The sequence below is a fragment of the Phacochoerus africanus genome, chromosome 14 (assembly GCF_016906955.1).
Source record: "Phacochoerus africanus isolate WHEZ1 chromosome 14, ROS_Pafr_v1, whole genome shotgun sequence".
Lineage (NCBI taxonomy): Eukaryota > Metazoa > Chordata > Mammalia > Artiodactyla > Suidae > Phacochoerus > Phacochoerus africanus.
The window spans coordinates 40206602-40228300 of NC_062557.1; the positions used below are offsets into that span (position 1 = coordinate 40206602).

The 21699-nt window shown below is 57.5% G+C and overlaps 1 protein-coding gene across 1 annotated transcript; it reads right to left on the bottom strand.

Annotated features, from left to right (window-relative positions):
• Window positions 1-5188: 5188 nt before the first annotated feature.
• Window positions 5189-19656, bottom strand: TMEM132E (transmembrane protein 132E). The gene is made up of 10 exons (XM_047756806.1): window positions 19648-19656; window positions 19404-19488; window positions 17139-18069; window positions 15508-15654; window positions 15114-15306; window positions 14337-14480; window positions 11977-12182; window positions 9934-10222; window positions 8769-8960; window positions 5189-7298 (listed from the first exon to the last, which is right to left on the bottom strand). The coding sequence occupies exons 1-10, from the start codon at window positions 19654-19656 to the stop codon at window positions 6243-6245; spliced, it is 3252 nt and encodes a 1083-aa protein (XP_047612762.1). The 3' UTR covers window positions 5189-6242.
• Between the last annotated feature and the right edge of the window lie 2043 nt (window positions 19657-21699).

Here is a 21699-nt window from a genome sequence, read left to right on the forward strand (position 1 = left end):
GTGAGAACAGGGTGATGCTCCAGGCCCCGCACTTCCAGACCTGAGGACCAGCAGGACTGAAGGCCCTGGACGGGCCATCTGACCCCGGCTTCTGGCTTGCTTCAGATGCAGGCAGTGCCAGGCTCACAGCCACATAACTAGTCAATGGCAGAGCAAGAACTCCCACCAAACCCCTGGACTCCCAGTCCAGTGGCCTCACCCCTGAGCTCCTGGTTCCCACCCAGGAGGACGGTATGGGGCAGTGGGAAACCTGAGCCAGAATAACCCGGGTTGGAATTCTGGCTCTGCTTTTTGCTTGCTGGGTGGCATGGCCAGTCCTATACCACTGGTGCCTCATTTTTGTCATCTCTAAAATGGATATAATGACAGCCCCTCCCTTACCTGGTTTTTGTGACATATCAATGGAACAATGGATATAAAGTGGTTAGCACGAAGTGAGTGCTCAGTTAATGCTGGTGATGGCTATTAATCCTCCTTGGCGCTTGGCACTTCCCCAGATCTATGATTTAACAAACGTCATGCTATGGAGTTCCTGCTGAGGTGCAATCCTTGGCCCAGCACAACTGTGGCTCAGATAGGACCCGTGGCCCAGGAACTCCATATGCTGCAGGGTAGCAAAAAAAAAAAAAAAAGAAAAAAAAAGAAAGAAAGAAAATGCTAATTAAAATTGCATAAACACCGTGCTGCTCTGGCGGGAGTGGGCATAGGGGCTGGCCGCAGCTTCTCAGTCTCTCTTGCTTATGCCCCAGGGGCTGAAGGGACAGTCAGTATCCTAAGGGAGAGGACAGGTGCACCTGACGCCCACGAGCCTGTCTGTGCCACCCGCTCCCCTCAGGAGCCAATGCCTTGCTCAGCAAAGCCCTGCTGGTTCTCTGCTCCAAGGGTGACCAAGAGAGGGGCGGAGGGGTGTGACCATCTCTTGTGACAGTCAGCTGGGGGTGGAGCTCCTCGTAGGGCAGAGCGTGAGTTCCCTCTAGCAATGGGAGAGAAGCCACGGCCCGCTGTGTGTTCCCTCTGCCCTTCAGCGCTGTCCATGATCTGTACCTTAAATGGGGGTCCCACCGCCTTGCCCCCATCACTAGAGCACACTAAATCCTTAGAGATGCCCTACCCTCTCCTACCTCCAAATCTCTCCACCATCCTTCGCCTTCAATTGCCAGTATCATCAATTGCTCTGGATGTAGCAGCAAGAGAGGAGGTTTGTAGCTGCCTGCCAGGTTACTTTTAAGCTAGAACCCTTGGGTATGTTACGTGCCCTGTGGGCCTGTCTCCTTACCTATAAAATAGGAGTTAGGGGTTCCTATCTCGCTGGACTTCTGTGCAATACAGGTGCTGAAACAGCAGCGCCCCTTCAGGGAGTTCAGGGGACACTGTCTGCCAGTGACAATTTCCATGTTTGTACAGTTGGAGAAATGAGGGCCCAGAGCTGGTCATGTACTGCCAAAGGCCACACAGCAAACACACCGTCAGACCCCAGGAATCCTTGCCAACCTGTCTGAGGTAGTTATGTTCCTTTAAATGAATTTCCAGGAGTTCCTGTTGTGGTTCAGCGGGTTACGAGCCTGACAAGTATCCACAAGGATGTGGGTTCAATCCCTGGCCTCGCTCAGTGGGTTAAGGATCCGGCGTGACCGTGAGCTGTGGTGTAGGTGCAGATGCGGCTCGGCTCTGGCATTGCTGTGGCTGTGGGGTAGGCCAGCAGTTGCAGCTCCGATTCAACCCCTAGCCTGGGAACTTTCATATGCCATGGGTTCAGCCCTAAAAGCAAAAAAAAAAAAAAAAAAAAAAGGGAAAAAAAGAATTTCCTTTCCTGGTCCATATATTGTATTTTCCATTTTCTCAGTTTGGACCAAGACCTTTCCCCTTCTCCCCAAAGCCTTCTCTTAAGGGGAGTACAAAGCCTGGCACACAGTAGGCGTTTGCCAGTATCTGTTGAAGACAGGCTTGGAGGTGCATCCTGGCTGATGTGTAGGGTGAGCTGGTGGCATGGAGGTGGGTAGGGAGCCGAGCACCGACTTGGGGGGTCACAGACAGGCTCCAGGTGGTCTCTCCGAACGCCCGGCTCTGCCTTTGCCCGCCCTGGCTGCCTGAGAAATCACATTTTACCAGCAAGCTGACCCATGGGCCTGGTTCCCCAGTGCTCCCTGAGCAGCTCTCTGTCAAAAACTATTCTTTACAAGGTCCTTTGATTTGTTTGGGGGGTTGAAGACAAATGTTTAAAGCGGAGTTCAGCGCCAGGGCCATTCCAGAGGGGCTGTTAACTTAAGGTCCCGCCCCGTGCCCTCCACGCCTGCTGCCTCTTGAACTGCCTGAGGGCCAGGGCTCCTGTTTCTAGCAACTGCTTCTTTTTTTTTTGTCTTTTTTTTTTTTAGCTATTTCTTGGGCCGTTCCCGCGGCATATGGAGGTTCCCAGGCTAGGGGTCCAATCAGAGTGGTAGCCACCGGCCTACGCCACAGCCATAGCAACGCAGGATCCGAGCCACGTCTGCAACCTACACCACAGCTCACGGCAATGCCGGATCCGTTAACCCACTGAGCAAGGGCAGGGACCGAACCCGCAACCTCATGGTTCCTAGTCGGATTCGGTAACCACTGCGCCACGACGGGAACTCCTCTAGCAACTGCTTCTGAGTTCTCATCTTTGGACTGGGGTGGGAGGGGGTGGGGGGGTGGGGAATGAAGAGAACGGGACACAAATCACAAGCCAGGGTGGCCAGCAGGGCTCTGGTTCTGCTGTGAGGTCTGCTGGGTGACTGTCGGCCAGTCGTTCTCCCTCTCTGGGTCCCCGTTCGTGATACTGACAAAGATCACTTCCGCTTTCTTTCCTGGAGCAAACTCTTCTTCGAGGTTCGTTTGGGAAGGAGATCTCGGTGTCAGTGACATCTAAGGTCTCACCCCCTCATCCCCACATGGGGTTGGCACCGTTGGCGACCTCTGCAGCTGAATGCCACGGTGTCCACCAGCTCTCTGCTGCCATCGCCTTCATCCTTTCTGCTGCAGCGTCATCCTCACTGGTCCCCTTGCCCCTCCCGCCCTCCCTTCCTTCACCCAGTGAGAGGGAAATGATGTGACCCTCAAGTCTAAGCCTGACTTCCATCCACTGGAACCCACCATACTCCCTCTGGCCTCCACACCGTTGCCTCCATGCTTTGTGTGTTTCTTCATCACCAGGGACTCAGTCCCCACACAGGGAAAGCCTGTGCAGAGACATGGCTGCCGAAGAAAGCCCCAGGAGTCAAGAATGCAGCCTCCAGGCCCCCATACCCACCGTTCTCCTTGCCCGGAATGCCCTTGGGCCTGTCCTCAGCAATCTTGGTTCGAACATCTCTCTCCCTCCTTTCTTTGTACCCCACCAACCCAGGGCAAACTCCATCAGCAGTCATCCCGGGCCACTGTGGCCAGCTGACACGGCCACCTTCTGTGTGGGGCTGGGGCTCCTCGGGCACAAGTCCAGGCTTTTGCCTCCTCACTCCCTGGCAGGGCCCGGCACATAGTAGGCACTTAATGTGTGGAATCGATGCACGGGATCCACGTTCCAGCTCTGACACTAGCATCCTCTCCTGTGCACACCCAGCCCCGGTACTCGTTCTTCCTCGCTGCATACCTGTGTCCTTATCTCGCTCAGGAACTCTGCACGGATAAGCGGTGAGGTGGCAGAGTATAGAAACCCCCCCAAAAGGGGGATCACGGGAAAAACCACTGACAGTTTGTGTCTGGCCTTTAGTTTTGTCAGCAAATACTTAAGCACTCGCAAATTCTGCGCACCAAGGGTGAAGAAAACTGACCGCGAGCTCTGCTCCCCACCCCTGCAGGACCCTCCCCCTCCCCGAGGAGGGCAGCCTCAGGGCGTATTTGAACAGTAAGCACCTGGTGTCCTGGGCGCCTGCAAAGCCCAACTGTAGCTCTGCCTCCTCATGGCTTTCCAGCACCTTCCCCTCTTCCTTGCCCCTGAACTATATCTTGTTGCCAACACACCTTGGGCAGAGCTGGCCAATCTCAACGTCTCCCTTTCAGGCTCTCGTCTTACCTGAACGTCCAGACCTGGAGGCAGCAAACTGTTTATGGAGCACCTCTACATTCCCACGTCTGTGCCGGGAGCTTTGTCTGCAGCTGGGCGCCACGCACAGCACTTTACAGACACGATCTCATCTAATTGTCACTCACGACAGCCCCAGGGCATCCCAGTCGGTCCAGCAGAGGACCATAGCAGGCAGACTCCCTTCCGTGGAGGGCAGTAGCCGTTTGGGGCAGGTGCCAACGCAGCCCTGGTCCCGCCCCTGGTCTCTCCTGGGACAGATGCTGTTTGCTCTAGCTACCTGTCCAGGGCACTGGAAGCTGGCCAGGCGGCCTCCACCAGGCTTCTGTCCCCTCCCCCCACCAGGCCTTCTCTGGTCGCCGACGCTGTTGCCTGGGCTGGGGAGAGGACTCCCAGGGCCAGGGAGGCCTGTGACCAGCTATGTGCCAGCCTATGGCCCACTGGGCAGGAAGGGGCTTACCCAAAGCCATTGCTCTCTCCTGCTTGGCTTTCTGACAGGGAGACCCCCAGACCGTTGCCATCAATCCATATGGAGAAGAGGGACCTCCCTCAGAGGTGGTGACGGTGACAGGGACGCCCTCTGAAAGATGGGCTGATGGCAGGGCAGCGAAGGAAACCAGAGTGAGCTCAGGTTTGCCCACCAACCCTCTCACCTCTCGCCTTATTTTTCTGTGCTTTCTTACCCCAGTCCTAGAGGAGGCATCTCTTTATATTTTTTTTATCTTTTCGCCTTTTCTAGGGCCACACCCGCGGCATATGGAGGTTCCAGGCTAGGGGTTGAATTGGAGCTGTAGCCACCGGCCTATGCCAGAGCCACAGCAACACCAGATCCTCAACCCACTGAGCGAGGTCAGGGATTGAACCTGCAACCTCATGGTTCTTGGTCAGATTCATTAACCACTGAGCCACTACAGGAACTCCAGAGGAGGCGTCTCTTTAAAAGGGCGCATTTCTGGCTCAGCCCATCCACCATCCCCTGAAGGGAGCGTTCCCTGAGCACCAGAGGGTCTAAAGGGACCTGGATGTTGGAAGAGGAAGAGCAGGACCACAGGCGATTCAGCCGTGTTTCTATCTCACGCCACAGTGTGAGCTGTGTGTGTGGGTGTGTGTGTACCTGCATGCAGGGAAGAAAGACAGAGCCAGCCTCCCTGTTACTGTCTGTTCTCTGGGAGCTGCTGCCCCCGCCCCTAGTCTGGTCACTTCCATTTATTTAAGAAAAAAATCCGACACAGTGGTGGGTAGAACCCAAGAGAAGGGTGGCTGTGGGATGGGGTAGGGGAGATGCCGGCTCCCTTCTGCCTTGCTCATCCCAGGGCCCCCCCCCCCAGCCTTGCCTGGTGCCCTCTCCCCCTCCCACGGGGTTCTGCCTGGTGGGGGAATGGGTGGCTGCCCCTGCAGAGAGGAAGGCGTGGTCAGCGGAGGGGGAGGAGCTAAGGCGTAGTGTTGACCTTGCTGAGGGGTGGGCAGGAGGCACCCAGGGTTCCTGGGCGCCCAGACCACAGTGCTCTGGGGTGGACCGAGGGCTCCTCCCCCTTGAGGGCCTGCCCACAGCCCTGGGGGCAGAGGATGGAGTCCTGAGATCTCAGGAAGGTGCCTGGCTTGGCCCCAGACCCCTCTGTAGAGTCAGCTCCCAGGTTTTGGGAAGGGACTGGGGGGCACCCAGAAGCCAGCAGGTGCTACAGATGCCCCCTGCCCCTAGATATTTTGTCCATTGCAAGATCCTTAGCAGGGCAGGCAGCTGCCACCACCCCTGCCCCACCCTGCAGGACAGAAATCCCTGAATAGTGGTTTGAGAAAAGTCTTTGTGCAGCTTGTGACACAAGACCCCCCGAAGAAGCCCCCTATTTCAGGGGAAGACAGGGGACATAGGGGGCGGGGTGGGGCATTGTATAGTCCCTTGGCCCAAGCTTGGCTCCCTGTCCCTGTCTTGGGGCAGGGGGCGTGATCTAAGACAGGAGGGGTTTGGAAAGGGCAGAATGAGGGCTGGGATTGCTTTCCTCTTGGCAAGCTCCAGGAGGAGGGCGCCCTCCACCTTTGGGGGCAGAGGAGGGTAGGATGCCAGGTGAGCAGGAAGGACCAGCGGGAGGAGCAAAGCTGCAGGGGCCACAGTATAAAATCCACTCCAGCTGGCCCGCGACAGGGGGCGTGAGCAGGGTCCCGGCTGTATGCCACACAGAGCCCACCCAAGCGGGAGAGGACGGCACCTCTACGCAATCTCTTTGATTCTGCGCATGTAATTGTGCAGGTCAGCGGGTGGAGTGGGCCGCGTGGTGCCCGCCACGTCCGGGCAGCCCCATCCCAGGTCCTCTTCGTCCTCCTCATCCTCTTCACCGGCGGGCACCGAGTCATAGGCCAGCTCCTCCGAGGGCAGCGTGGTGAAGGTGGTAAACTTGACCCGCTTGCGCTTGGACGTGGGCGAGCTGGCGGGGTCCTCGGCCTGGTCCCGGGCCGAGCCGCCCGAGGAGCCGTCACCCCGCCCGTGCACCTGGCTCTGGACGCTGGTCTGTGAGCTGCCGCTGCTGTGGTGGTCACCATGGCAGCAGGCGGGCACCGTCTCCATCGGGTTGCTGGCGGGCGGAGACAGCTCCCCCTGCACCCGCAGCGGCTGCCCGTTGCCCAGGAACACCCAGTGGTGAGAGTGGTCCATGCTGGTCTGGCCCTCGGGTGGGATGCGCTTGTGTCGGTAGCGCAGCACGAAGACGATGCAGTTGATGAGGAAGACGAGGATGGCGAGGCAGAAGACGCCCAGCAGCGCGTACATGCCGATCTCCAGGTCCGTCAGCCCCCGCGGCATCTGCAGGAAGCCGGTGGGCATCGGCAGGAAATCTTCCGTGGGCGGCATGGCCGGGCTGGTGGTGCCAGGGTCCGCAGCCTCGGGTGGGGGTGCCGCAGTGCCCGGCGGGCCAGCGCCCCGGGCCTCGTCCTCGCCCCCGCCGGGCCCTGGCTGGCTGGGGCCGGGGTAGTCGTAGGTGGGGTCCTCCTCATCCCGCCCAAAGTGCACCCGCAGGCCCACAGGGGTCGTGGCCAGCACACTCTTGCGCTTGGTTTTCTGGCAGCTCTCAGCAATGGTAAGCTCTGCCCGGAGCAGCTCCCCAGCCCCCTCGGCCTCAGCCACCACCAGTGGGAAGGCCCGGTCCTGGGTCACTGTGGCCACTCGCTCGTCCAGACTGCTCACCAGCAGCCCGTAGTCCCGGGGGCTGTAGAGGGAGAGAGGGGCCGTGGTGCCATCGCTGTAGGAGAGCCAGAGGCTCAGGAGGGCTTCCTGGAGGAGGAGGCAGAGAAGACAGGAGTCAGGGAACTAGTCCTACCTCCTTCCCTGCTAGATCCTGAGCTCCATGAGGGACGGGGCCACAGCATGAGGGCTCCCTGCTGTGCTCCTAGCACTAGAACAGTCCCTGGCAGGAGGTGGTGGCTCAGGAACGGTTATTTGTGTGGGAGTTCCTCTCTGGACATGATGGGGAGGGTACATGACAGGGTATGGCCTCCCTCGGCCCCCAGAGAATTTCCTTGCCCACTTCACCCACCCCCACTGGATGAGCAGGTGGTAAATTCTGCCTTGAGTCTAACTTAAATCCCTTCTGCTGTAGGAGTAACGCTGCATCTCCATGCCTGACCTTGGGATCACCCCCATCAGACAGGTGGAGACTTTTTTTAGGGCTGCACCTGCAGCTTATGGAAGTTCCTGGGCTAGGGATCAAATTGGAGCTGCAGGAGTTCCCGTCGTGGCGCAGTGGTTAACGAATCCAACTAGGAACCATGAGGTTGCGGGTTCGGTCCCTGCCCTTGCTCAGTGGGTTGACGATCCGGTGTTGCCGTGAGCTCTGGTGTAGGTTGCAGACGCGGCTCGGATCCCGTGTTGCTGTGGCTCTGGCGTAGGCCGGTGGCTACAGCTCTGATTCGACCCCCAGCCTGGGAACCTCCATATGCCGCGGGAGCGGCCCAAGAAATAGCAACAACAACAACAACAACAACAACAACAAAAAAACAAATTGGAGCTGCAGTTGCTAGTCTATACCACAGCCATAGCAACGCGGGATCTGAGCCATGTCTGCCACCTACACCACAGCTCACGGCAACACTGGATCCTTAAGCTACTCAGCGAGGTGAGGGATCGAACCTGCATCCTCATGGATCCTAGTCGGGTTCGTTACCCCTGAGCCAAAAAGGCCACTCCCAGACACGTGGAGATGGAGAATACACACACTCAACCCTTGTCCTCTGTGGGTTAAACCTTCTGAGAAGCACCCTCCCTGTAGATGAGGGAGCAGGGCCCCAGAAATAAGCAAGTGGCCTGGCGTCAAGAAGCAAGGTGGGCCAGAGGACTCCTGTGTCCTGCCTTCTGGCTCAGGGCTCACTGCCCACCTCCTCCCTCCCTGTGCCCCCACTTCTAACTTTCCCATTTCTGTCAGGTAGCCAGTGCCCTGGTGTATCTGTGGAGGGCTCAAGCTGGGGCTCCAGGATGGATGAGGTGGAGGCAGAGGTGACAGGCCCTCTGGGAAACCAGGAGGGGAGAACCCTGCAGAGGAACATCTCTCGGTGGCAGGTGTAGGAAGAGAGACCTTGGCTGGACTCCCTGTGCAGACAGCAGGGGGATGGGGTGGGGCAGGGGGTAGGGCATGGAGGGTAGATAGATCTTCCATTATCAAAGCCCAAATCTGGGGGACTCCTGGTCAGAGCCTGCAAGTCCTCCATGCCCCGAGTGCCCAGGCAGGCCCGCTAAGCATCCGGTTACCTGCTTGAGGAAGCTGAGGGTCTGCTGGGCGGCCGTGGTGGCCAGGATGGTGTGGCTGCTGCCAGGGCTGGGCCGCAGGGAGAGAGCAAGGCTGGCCACCACCTGGGCCTGCAGTTGCGTGATGGTGACCTTCTCCTCTGTCACTGTCAGGAGTGTCTCCCCGAGCACGGACTCTGTCAGTGGGGACACCACCTGAGGCAGGGTGGGGTGGGGATGGGTGAGAGCCAGGAAAGCAGGACCCCCCCACACACACCCCCATCCCCAACCAGGGAGGAATCTCAGGGCTGTTGGAACAGAAGCCCCGGGGGTGGGGCAGGCTGGGAGGCAGGACTCTTGGGCTCCGCCTTAGATCTGCAACCGGGAACCAGGGTCCAAAGGCCAAGAGACAGAGTCTAGGGCTCCAAGGAGCCTGGCAGGAGCTGAGATGAGAGGCGTGGGTTAATTTTAAAGAAAACCACAGCTCCCAGGCTGTGATAAATAGCAACTGGTGGTCAGCCTCAGTGTCAGGAAGACAAAAGGGAGTGGTGGGGGACTGGGGCATATGGGAGAACATGTGCTCATATAAAAGAAGCACCAGTGTTGACTCCAGCTGATGTCTGCCAGGCAGGGCTGCAGACCCAGTGTTGCCAGATTCCTATTTTCTAAAGCCAGAAATTTACATTTTTTAAAAGACACGCCCCGCCAGTTTTAAAACATTGGCTCAGTTTTACAAACAAAACGTCCACAGGCAGATTTCAGCCCATGGGTCACGAGTATCTCCGAGGTGCAAGATATCCAGCCAGGCACCCAATTATCAAGGAGGAGGAAAGTCGAAGTTAAGTTTCCAGATCCCTGAAATTCCCATTCCTGGCCTCTAGGCTGACCAAACCCTCCCACCTGCTCCCCTTCCCCATCCACCTCTGCTCTCAGGGACCGCACAGAGCCACGCACGGTTGACAGAGGCTGATGCAGCTTAGAAGGGAGAAACCCCCATGGTCAAGTTCAAGGATCTCGACCTTTGATGGTAGAATTTCAAGCAAAAGAGCAGTTGGGGAAGGACGTGTGTTTGGGGGCTGGGTTCTGAGGTTGCTCCCCAAGGCTGAGGCCTGGAAATCCTGTCCCTAGGAGTGTCCGTGTCCTCTGCCCACAGGTGGACAAAGCCCCCGGCACCGCCCCCTGTGCCTACCTTGAAGGGGGTGGTGCCCGGCTCCAGGCCGGCCAGCGTGCTGCTGTCCACCATGCGTGCCACTCGGGGGTCACCCACCCGCATGAAGTCACTGACCAGGTCGGTGACCTCCACCAGCCAGTCCGGGCCCAGCATGGTGACCACCTGGTCGGTGCCCTCGGATGAGGTGGTGTGGAACTGGGTGAAGACCTGCAGGGTGGCGTGCTGGTACTGCAGGGTGCAGCCGCGGCTGGCGCTCTGCCTCCGCTCCTCCTCCTCCTCCTCTTCGTCCTCGCTTTCCCGGGCTGACCTGGGTGGAGGGAAGCCTGGGGTTAGGGCTCCTCTCCAGGGCCCTGACCCGCCAGCCCCTCCCCAGTTCCCGTGCTCATTACTTCTGTCTCTGCCAAGCTTGGAGCCTGGAGTCCCAGGCTTTCCTCTCCTAGAACGCTACTTTTTTTTGGTTGTTTTTTGGTTTTGTCTTTTTAGGGCCACACCTGATGTATTTGGAGGTTCCCAGGCCAGGGGTTGAATCGGAGCTGCAGCTGCCAGCCTACACCACAGCCATAGCAACGCCAGATCCAGGTCGAGTCTGTGACCTACACCACAGCTCACGGCAATGCCAGATCCTTAACCCACTGAGCAAGGCCGGGGATCGAACCCCCATCCTCATGGATGCTAGTCAGGTTCGTTACCGCTGAGCCACAATGGGAACTCTAAAAGCTACCTACTTGACCCTCCTCCAGCCCTACTTGGCTGCACACCCACAAAGAGCTGGCATCAAATCCAAGCCAAGGCTGCCTCTTTTTCAGCACTAAGCACGTGCTGGGCCCTGGGCTCAGCTCTAAATCAGCTCGATCGTTGCTCGAGCGCCAGGAGGCTTCGCTGCATCATGTCCTACAGCTGTGTGGCAGGCGGAACTTGGCTATTTAGCTGATGAGATTTCCAAGCAGAGTGTGGGAGGTATGTCCTGGCCTCCTCTTGCTGCTCAGAGTAAAATGGAAGAGGAGAGGGACGCCTGGAGGGAGGAACTGGCAAGCGGAAGGGAACCAGGATTTGACAATTTGGGAAATTCGCAGCCTATCCCGACTGCCAAAACTGCAAATTGGGGAGATTCACCCAGGAAAGCGTGCTTTGGAGGGAGAGAAGGGCGTGGCCAGTGCTTGGCTAGTGCTTCAGCAGGCTGGACAGCTCAAACCACCAGCACAATTCTTCACACAGAGGGCTCTTTCACCTGTGTTCAGCCCGTTAGTCCTCACAGCAGTCCTCTGAGGCAAGTGTTAATGGGCCCGTTTTATTTTCTTTTCATTTTTTGCTTCTTAGGGTTACGCCTGTGGCATATGGAGGTTCCCAGGCTAGGGGTCAAATCAGAGCTGCAGCTGCTGGCCTATGCCACAAGCCACAGCAATGCCAGAGCCTTAACCCATGGAGCGAGGCCAGGGATTGAACCTGCATCCTCACGGATACTGTTCGTTACCGCTGAGCCACGATGGGAACTCCAGTGCCCGTTTTAGAGAGGGAGCCCAGGGCGAGTCACTGTGTGCCTGCCTGATGCACTCAAAAGTGTGCCCCTTGTGTGCCTAGGCAGGGACAAGCGGGCACAGGTGTGCGTGTGCCTATGTTGATGTTTCTGCTCCACGTTGTCTGCTGCTTGACTGCTCTCACCCTGTCTCCCTAGCCAACTCCTTTCCACACTCATCCTTTAAGACTAATTAGCTCTGGAGTCACCTCTTCCAGGAAGCCTGCTTTGACTTCTCCTGCAGGAAGACATGGTTCTTTCTTTTATGCCGCTTGATTCCCTGCACACAGGGCTTTCCCCACCTACCATGCTCAGTGGCATATATAAGACAGCTTCACCGATGGACCCAGAGCTTGGCTGGGGCAGGCACTGGCCACACTTACCCCACGTCTCAAACACCCGTCAGTGTCTGGCACACAGTAGCTGCTTGATAAAAGTTTGTTGATTGCATAACCGACCCACAGACTAGAGCATTATACACACATGGCAGATCAGTGTGCCAGGGCTGCGTGTAAGTAATCCCAGCATCCGCTGTGGAGGGGCCGTACCTCCGGTCAGGAAGGATAGGTACCCTCCAGCCCTTCACTTGGCTGAGGCGGGCATCCGAGAGCTCAATGTGCAGGGGCAGCTTGGGCACCCAGACTGTCATTTCCAGTGGGGCATTGAGGACGTCATATCGGAAGGTGACCCTGGCGTTCATGGAACCGCGAGACTCCTTCCCGCTGACAAAGACGTAGTCACAGCTGCTCGATACCTGGGAGCGGGAGAGAGGTCGGTTGGCATATTTACCCCGCAGGTCATCCTGTGGGGGTGGGACAGCGCAGGGGACTTCAGCCTGACAAGGAGAGCCAGGAGGCTCTTGGACAGAGAAGGTGTCAGTCACAGGAGGCTGAGGGGGAGGGGCTGGGTGGGAGAAGCCCCCTGATTTAATTCCCGCGGGAGGTATTGGCTTCTACTCTGTTTCTCCAGAGACCTGCTCTTAGTGGCTACTGTGGGAGCGCTGTGTTCACTGGCAAGGAGCCAAGGTGCAAACATTTTTACCAGAGGCTGCTTCTGATGTGTCAGACCACACCTGGGGGAGCCTTCAGCCTGGGGGTCCCCAGCACTGGCTCCCTCTCCAGCACAACTAGCTGGGCTCTGGTAGTGGCCGCCAGCAGAGAAGTAGCCTGTCCTGAGCAGGACACTGGGGCACCACTAGGCAGGGAGGAGGTTGAGGGGGAGGGGCCAACCCTTTACGGCCTCTCTAGCCCAGTGGACCCCCCCCTCCCCCGCAGATGGGCCACTAGTTAATTTCGGCAGTGGTGGGGGGTGGTGGCTGCTCCAGCCATGGGTGGGATGAGGGAAAGGCGGAGGCAAATGCAGGACCAGAGACTCCCAAGCACAGTGGATGGCTGCCACCAGTGGGTGCAGCCTTGGCCAAGGCAGGCCCACTCGGACGCCACCTTGCATTCTTGGAGGTTCTCCGGATGAGCACCTGCCCCCCGGACACATCTGGATGGAGGGCTGTGCCCACGCACAGAGCTGTCTCTGCCAGTACTTCCGGGCAGCTGCAATGGGTGGACATGGAAGTGCCATGGACACACTCAGAGTGAATCCTGAGTGTGATGCCCTTAGGTGCTCCTGCTGGGACACGCCCAGGGGTGCACACCTTGCTTTTGCAGGAGGGGCTATCAGGCAGCCGATGGGCTGATGACACCCTGGAGGCTGGGTGGGGGTGGGGAGGGTGCTGGGACTTCGGCTCATCTGTGGAGATGATCTCCTGACCCTCCCAAGCTCCCGTGAGCTCCTGTAATCATCTCGGGGTGGGTGGACCGAGTGGGAGAGCAGCCCCGCCAGAAATGCTCATTTCCCACTTGGGAAGGCAGAGGATTCCAGCTGAAGGCTGGCAAATTCCACTGAGAATGTTGGCAAACTCCAGAAAGAACCCGAGTGTATTTCGCTGAGAACAGAAACAAATTCCATTTAGAATCTTCGCTAGTTCCCTCTGGTATCTATGCCATAGTGACCTTTGTTCTGGTCTGCTCTGTGGTGCCGGTGGCAGGGGGAGCCTGGGGGCAGAGGAAAGCCTGGCTGAGGGCCCCTAGGATCAGGCCCACTTTTCCCTGTCCCAGCAGAAACAGGGAACAGGATCTGTTGCCTAACCTTTCAACGTGAGCACCTTCTGGAGGCTGGCATGGCAAACAGCTCACCCAGCCTACAGGTGCCAGGGCTGGATGAGCCCCCGCATCACTGCCCACTCTATTGCCTCCTCCCCCCATCTCATTTCTGACCACTGTCTAAAGCCAGGGGAAATCTGGAAGGCTTCCTGGGGGAGGTGGCCTTCTGTGGCCATTTGAGCCAGATCAAGGTTCCGTTAGCAGGGCCGTGGAGAACCAGAGTGGGGGAGCCGGGGGTCTCTGGGAGGGAGCTCAGGGAGGGGCCTTGGGGAGTTGGAAGGCTGGGTGGTGGGTATTCCCGGAACTGGTCCTTCCTTACAACCTTCACTCCTGGCCTGACTCATGTGCTGCTGGAGGCTTCCTCCCTGGGCCTCCTCCACCTGGTCACCAGCACCCTGGTTCAGGGCATGTCTCTGCGCCCCCAGCCCCCCACCCCCCATTGCCTCGCCCAGTGCCTGCCACACAGCAGGGGCTCCACAGTGACTTGTTGGATTGCGTTCAGGTTGTCAGCACTGCCTTCTCCCTTCTACTTGCCAAAAGGTCTCTTCCACATTCCTGCAGGAAGCCCTCCAGGACTGCCCCTTGCTCAGGCTCATGTGGGACACTTTTTCCTCCACCCCCTGCCTATTCCCCACCTCTTGCCTACCAAGGGGACCTGCCTGGGGTGTGAACCCCCCTCTGGTTTGGGGGTCCCACCCCCCGCTGAAGGTCCGAGGTTTTCTTTCCAGGGGCCCCACTTCCAGGAAGCCCACCTTGATGATGTCCTCGTTGTCAGACTCACATTCCACCAGCGCGGAGACATCTAGGACAAGGCCGGTGACCTCGATGGCGATGACCTTGACAGGGATGGCCACAGTTCGGCCGGTCAGGATGGCTGTGTTGATGATCTCTGTGTCCTGCAGGGAGGAAAGGAGGGCGGGGCTCTGCTGAGCTGCGGGGCTTGAGGTCACCTGCTCTTCCAGGACCACCAGTCAAGGCCCTGGATCCTGGCTGCCCCTCCTCAGACGCGGGTCCTTCCAGTGGGGACACCCGTACACATGCGCAGACAGAAGCATCTACCCAGCCTCTTGTAACTTCTCCGATGCTCTGCTCAGGCGCACTCCTGCGGTAGCCTCAGGACCTCCCTCTCTCCTGCCAGAAAATGCAGCCCCAGTTCCCTACCAGCTCCTCTCCGCAGCTTCCATGCTCATCAGGACTCCAAATAACATCCAGCGCAGGTGCCTGGCTCTTCCATGAGGCCCCAGAATCCATCGCTCCTTTGAACAAGCTCTTCCCATTCCCATCCCTGCACTGTACACACATGAGTCCCTGCCTAGAGCACCTCCCTCATCTCCTCTGACTGCGTGAGTCCTCCTCCCTGTGACCTTCAAGGCGCCCCTGCATGGCCGCCTCCTCCAGGAAGCCCCCCGCCCACCGCCCGCCCCAAGTGGCTTCTCCACAGTGACTCCTCCCACCTCTGCCCCTCATTAGCCGCTGTCCTACTCCAGCATCACACACGGTGCTTGCCCGCCTCCTGCCGGCGCGCTCACCATGGCCAGGGGCAGGATGGCCTGCACATCCCGCTGGATGACCGTCAGCTCGGTGACGGCCCGCTCCAGATCAGGCAGGGCGCCGTGGCCGCGGTAGTCAATGTGCCACATGATCCTCCGCTTGACGGACTGGCTGGTGAAGTTCTCCATCTCAAAGTCCAGCTGCAGGATCTCCAGGGGTCCCTGGCCCTCCCTGCACGGTGGGGAAGGAAGGAAAGCCCACGAGGAGGGGCTGGGAGCTGCCCGGGAGCCCCGAAACCCTTTCTGGGGAGCTGGCCCTCTGAGGTCTAAGCCCCAGCCCTTCCGCCCTCCTGGCCTCCTCCATCAAGAAGTCCCCTCACCCTCCCCAGGTGCTGTTCTGCAGGAGCTGGGCAGAGGAGCCACCTTGGCTCACCAGGGGGGCAGCGGCGTGCCCTGGGCCCAGGACACATCCACGGTGGCTGTCGAATGCTTTGCCCCAGTCAGCAGCTCTGAAGTCACGTGCCACTGGCCACTCCGGGACTTGGTTCCTAGAAGGGTCACACCCTTCTTGGCTTTCACCCTGGGACAAAGCAGGAAGGAGAAGAGGGAGAGGGTCAGCTTGGGGTCCAAAGGCTGCCCAGCTGGCTGCCACCCTTAGGCTGGGGCTGGGAGAAGCGGGGGCAGGTGAGTAAGTTACCCTGAGTTCTAGACTTACAGCTTGGAAATAATTTGGGGAACCTGGTATCAACGTAGCTACAACCTCTGGCTCGCAGTGGAAGCTGCGGTCCCTTCTATTATCTCTCTGCCAGGTCATTGCCTAACCTCTCCTTGCATACCTTGGTGACAGGGGACTTACTTCTGCACACAGCCCATTCCATTTTCAGAAAGTCCCTAAAAATGAGAAAAATTTCCCCTGTATTTAGCTGAAACACAACAGCCATAGGTTCTGCTGGGGCAAGGGGAGAACAGCTCTCTTCCATCCTAATTCTAACAGTTCTTCAGGCAGTTGGAGCGATGAGCAGGTGTTCTGAGTCTCTCTCTCTCTCTTTTTTTCCTCCAGGCATAAAATCTCCAGTTCCTCCAATTGTTGCTATTGGCCATAGAGTCAAGTCACCCTCCTCTGGACACTCTGAACACATTCGGTGTACTGTCTTATGCTAAATACAACACTTCAGCTGTGCTCTAACACTAACTAAGGCAGAATGATTATCACCTCCCTAATTCTACATGTTCTTCTCCTATTAATGCAGCCCACGATCTCTGATGACTGATTTAACTCATATTCACATTCAGGTGTCCATCACTGAATCAGGTATGACCCTCTCCAGGAATACTTGAATTTTAAGGTAGTACATTCAGGATAGGAGGACAGTAGTTAAAAAAGCTTCAGCAAATGGCAATGTTTCAGGTCCTATGGGGAGCATTTTGGTGGGACCTTTCCTATAGCCTCGGAATCACCCAACATGGCTCAAACCATGGATTCCTACGGTGAGACATCATTATATTTTGTGGGGATGTGATATAATTGAAGGCATTTCTGAATCTGTCAACTGGATCATTCTCTGGGCATAGAAACAGCTGGGACTCCTGGAAATTTTACCCCCAACTCCAGGATTAGACACATGTCCTGACATGTGAACACTCAGCTGTTCATCTTTTGGCCCCCAGGCAAGGGGTGGCTCTCTGGTCTCCATTTCTCCTCTTTGGCCTCAGTCTTCTCATCTGTAAAATGGGAGAGTTGCACCTGCTAATAATGTCTACAGGGGCTCCAGCCCCAATTTTATCATTCTGGAGATCCATGCTGGTGAAAATGCATATGCCCTCTTTAGCATGACACTGTTTCTGTGAGATTGGGAGGTCAGGGGCCGACATTTTTGTGACCATTAGGCAGATGAGAACTCTGAGGCTCAAGCAGGTGAGCTGTATTCCTGAAGTTGCTTAAGGGATAATAGGAAGAACTGAGATTAGGATGCTGGGCAGGCAGGTCTGGGCCAGTCCCCTGCAAGGGGTCAGGTGTGCATCTGACCTTGGAAGGGAACCCCATCCCATACCCCACCCCCCTACCTGAGAGTGAAGTGCTCCACGCTGGGGCTGGAGGGAGAGGAGGAGTTGGGGGCCAGGTAGAGGAAGATGCTAAGCACCTCCCCGGGCTTGAGGGGCCGGTCGGGCAGGCGGATCATCAGGTTGCTGTCCAGCCTGTGCTCCTGCAGGGTCCGCCTGGGGGGCGGGCGGAACAGGCTGATGCTCCCGATGCGCAGCAGGGGGTGCTGGGTGGGGCTCTCGGCCCGGGCCCCTCCTCCAGGCCCGGCGCCCCTCCGGGTGCCCCCGCAGCCTCCCGACGCATCCGGGGCGTGAAGAGTGTAGTAGAGCTCGGCTTGCTGACTCTCCCCCGCCGCCTCGGGCTCCAGCCCATCCGGGGACTTGCGCCGGGAGGTGGGCGGCGCGGCCGGGGCGGGGGGCCCGAACCAGGCCAGGGGCAGCTCGGCCCGCACAAGACAGGTGGCCAGACCCCCGCTGAGGCGGCAGGAGCTCTTGACCTCCCGCGCGTCCCGGAAGGCGTGCAGGCGGACGCAGGGCAGCCGCTCGGTGACGCCGAAGTCATCCCAGTCCCGGCCGGCCACGTAGAACAGCACCTGGGCCACGGGCTGCGAGGCGGGCACGCGGGGGTGGACGATGAAGGCTCGCACCTTCCAGCTGACCGTCAGGCGCTCGGGGATGTCCAGGGTGCTGGACGGCTGCAGGAGCTCCCGGGCCACCACCTGGCTGGTGCTGAAGGGCCCCAGGGTCACGTTGAGAACAGGCAGCTCCTTGGTCTGGAACACCACGAAGGGCTCGGAGCGCTGCAGGGAGCCGTTGGCCACCGAGGGCGGCGGGGGCCGCGCCTCCCGCAGGAAGAAGGCCAGCCTCGTGTGGGACAGGCGGTAGCTGATTGGCAGCACCGGGCTGGCCTGGGGCCCCGGCGGACTGGGGCTGGCCGGGTAGGAACGGCCGGAGGCTGGGGACAGACAGAAGAAAGAGCCCGGAGCGGTCAGGAGAGGCAGCGCCCGGAGCTCAGGGCACCGCAGCCTCCCATCCTCCCAGAGCCGGGCAGCACTCAGCCTGGCTGTCCATCCTCAAGGCTCCAAGCCTGGCCCCACCTTCACTGGGGTGTTCATTGCTCTCTCAGTGCAATTCATTTCTTTATCTGCAACTTGGGGGTAAAGCTAATCCCGGTGCACAGCATCGTCCTGAGGATTTAAAGAAGTTTTATCCTCCAGCCTCCTCATTTGTTAAATGAGTATAAAAATTGCCTCAAAGTGCTGTTGTGAGGACTTAGCAAAGTCATGTGCACCAAGGGCTGAGAGCAGAGTGCGATGCTGAAGCAGTAAGTATTCATTCTTAACTTTATTAATGGTACGGCGCCGTACATATGTAACGATTTAAAATTGTTCATTAAAAGTAAATCATTATTCCTGCCCTATTATGAAAGGCGTAGCTTATCCTTTGAACCAGGTGTTATCACGATCCCCATTGAATCAACCAGTTTTCTATCAGTAACTTGTCTTTTCTGTGACCCTGTTCTTAGCTCTTACAACTGAAGGTGCCGGATGCTTAAATAACTTGCCCAGGTCACATGAGAGGGGCCAGCAGTTGGATTTGAACCTGGGGCCAAGTGGCTTTCAAATCCAAGCCTTTGGGAACTGCCTCAGGTGGTACACGGTCCGCAGGGACCCCACATCTCCCCAATCCCTTCCAGGTACCACCCCACAAATATACACAGGGAAACTGATCCTCTTCCCCCAAACCTGCACTTGGGCCTTGGGCTTGACTCTCCCTCCTTTTGGCCCCTCCCCCCATCCTCTCAGGGTCTCACCAAGTTCTAGTAATTCCAACTCTTGGCTCTCTGGCTTGTCCCCAGCTACCCCTGACCTCCATCCCCAGGCCCTTGCTCCATCTTTGGCTTCACTTCTGTTGCTATGACAACAGAACAGCATCTAACTGGGTCTCCCCTCTCTCTTCCCTGGCATCCCCTCAGCCCATGGCAGCCAGAGGGGTTTCTTTTTCCCTCGGACACGAATCGGACCTCGTTGGCTCCTCACTCCCAGTTCAACACCTGCTGGACACTGTTGAGCAACAGGAGGGACCAAGGACCAAGACGTGGAGGTTCAATGTTTGAGAACCAGTTCTGGATCTTCCCATGGACCCCTGAGCCGTGTTCCTCACCTTTGATGCGTTGTCATTTGTTTTTGAGAATCGAGAAATCGCTCTGGAATTGATGCAACACAGTGGAAACGTGTGTATTATTAAAGACTCTCTCCCTTCTGCTTACAGAGTAAAACCCAAACTCACCTTGTGCCTGAGCGTGGCATCCAGGGCCCCCAACAACGGGCTCCAGACTCCCCTTTGCCCCAGCATTCCTTTTCCCAAAGCCCTCCTACGAGCATAACTGGACAGCTTCTGGCTTAAGGCATCGCGGATGCTGCCTTAGCACCCCTCCTATGTTCATGCCATGACCTCTGCTGTGGATTCTCTCCTTTCCCAGCCGCACACATTCCAATCCAAATTTTCTTCCAGGGTGATGCTTGATCGCTACCTCCTCCATGAAGCCCTCCAAGATGCGACCTCTACACCTGGGAATTTCCTCAGAGATGTGCTCTTCTCCAAGGGCACCTCTCATCCTGCCTTCCATGGGAGTGAGTCACCACGAGGCCTTGGGCCAAGCAAGGTTTCGCAGATTATGCTTGATCTACTCTGAGTGATTGACAGAGACCTTTGTCCCAAGGAAGAGACTCCTAATAGGTGCTATGGTGGTCACTTGCTGCTCATGCATACTATTGTTATTATTTTACCACCGTCAATGACACCTTGATGGCTCCACAAACATTCACACACAATTCCTCATAGACGCAATAAACTAAAAATTCCTTTCCCTTGAGGCTCTGGTGTACAGGTCTGATTTTTTTTTTTTAATCTGTGCTTTAATTTTCTCTTTTAACAAATGAGGCAATTGGCTTGGGGCATGACAAAGGCCCTGGATCAAGTGTCCTAGGCAGAGTGGCACTCCTTAGGGTCCCTCTAGGGCAGCCCTTAGGACCAGCAGGGGGAACCTCATCCCTGGTCCTCTGGGCAGCCCGTGCTTTAACCATCAGGCTGCTCCCTCTGTTCCCAGGAGAGCTCTGTTCTCAGATCACCCTCCTCCACTAGATGCCCTGCAGCCTGCAAGGTAAACCAGCTGCCGAAGATGGGTGGAGGTGGGCAGCTGGGTCCCGGATAAGGATAAGAAGGTGTCTGGAGAGATAGGAGAGCCTTCCTGGCTGACACCTGGAATCCCTGCCCCACAGTTACCACTGGAGTCTGAGAAGGCATCCCTGCTGCCTGGGGATGCCGGTCCTGGGCACACATGTGGGATCTGGGGTAAAGACCTGGGTCAGGGCACAGCGGCAAACCCGCTGCTTTGGAAGCAACAGGAAGCGGGCAAACAGACAGAGGCTTCAGAAATGAAGTTCAAGGCTTCTCCAGGTCATATTCACGGGGCAACCTGCTTCCCATTTTGAGCCTCAGTTTCCACCTCTAAAATTGTGGTGGTGACATCGGCCCCCTCGTGGGGATGCTGAGGGTAGCTGACAGACCAAGGGGAGGAGGCAGGCATGGCTACACACAGTGGGGGGATGTCCTGTGGGTACTGAGCCAAAACGGGGAGAGGCCACCGTGCTTGTCCTGCTGGGGCTGGAGAAGGGCAGCTGCTGGCCACGAGCTGTAAGTGCTCACCATCCAGGCACTTACCTGGGTGGACAGGATGGGGACCTGGACTTCAGAGCCTCTGGCCCTGCCTTGTTTACCATTCCCAGGAGACCCCAGAGGCTGCTAAGTGGCACTTAGTCCCCTTTGACCCTCTCACTGTCCCAACCTCCCAGTCTGCCATCTGGACCCCTTGGAGGCACAGCAAGGGCGAGGCCACCAGATGGGCAGCAGACTTGGGGGCGGGGGGCCGGGTGGAGAAAGGGATTGAAGAGACGCGTTTGCATGCACCCCTCTGCCCTCAATAGACTTTTGTTGAATGAAGGCAATTCTCTGAATGAGCTGCTCAACACTGACTGGGATGCGGGGGGCTAATCAGAGCGCCCTCCACGAGGCCGTCCCTGAATGGATGGCCTTTGGGGGGAGGGTTCCTGGCACGGGGCTAGGTGCTCTTGACCCTTCTCAGCAACCACACAGATAAGAAGACTGAGTTTCTGAAACAGGAAGCAATTTATATTAAGAAAGCAGCTAGCTGGAGTTGTGGCTCAGCAGGTTAAGAACCCAACTAGTATCCACGAGGATGCAGTTCGATCCCTGGTCTCGCTCAGTGGGTTAAGGAGCCGCCGTTGCCGTGAGCTGTGGTGTTGGTCGCAGACAAGGCTTGGATGCCATCCCATTGCTATAGCTATGACGAAGGCTGGCAGCTGTGGCTCCAATTCTACCCCTAGACTAGGAACTTCCATACGCTGCAAGTGCGGCCCTGAAAAGAAAAAAAAAAAAGAAAGAAAGAAAGAAAGCGGCTAGCCTTCAGAAAAGGGAGGCAGGAAAGATGGCATGAGGGTGCTACCATCTTTGTCGTGACGTCATCAAGACCCAGAGCACCTCCCCCCATCACCACCATGAATCA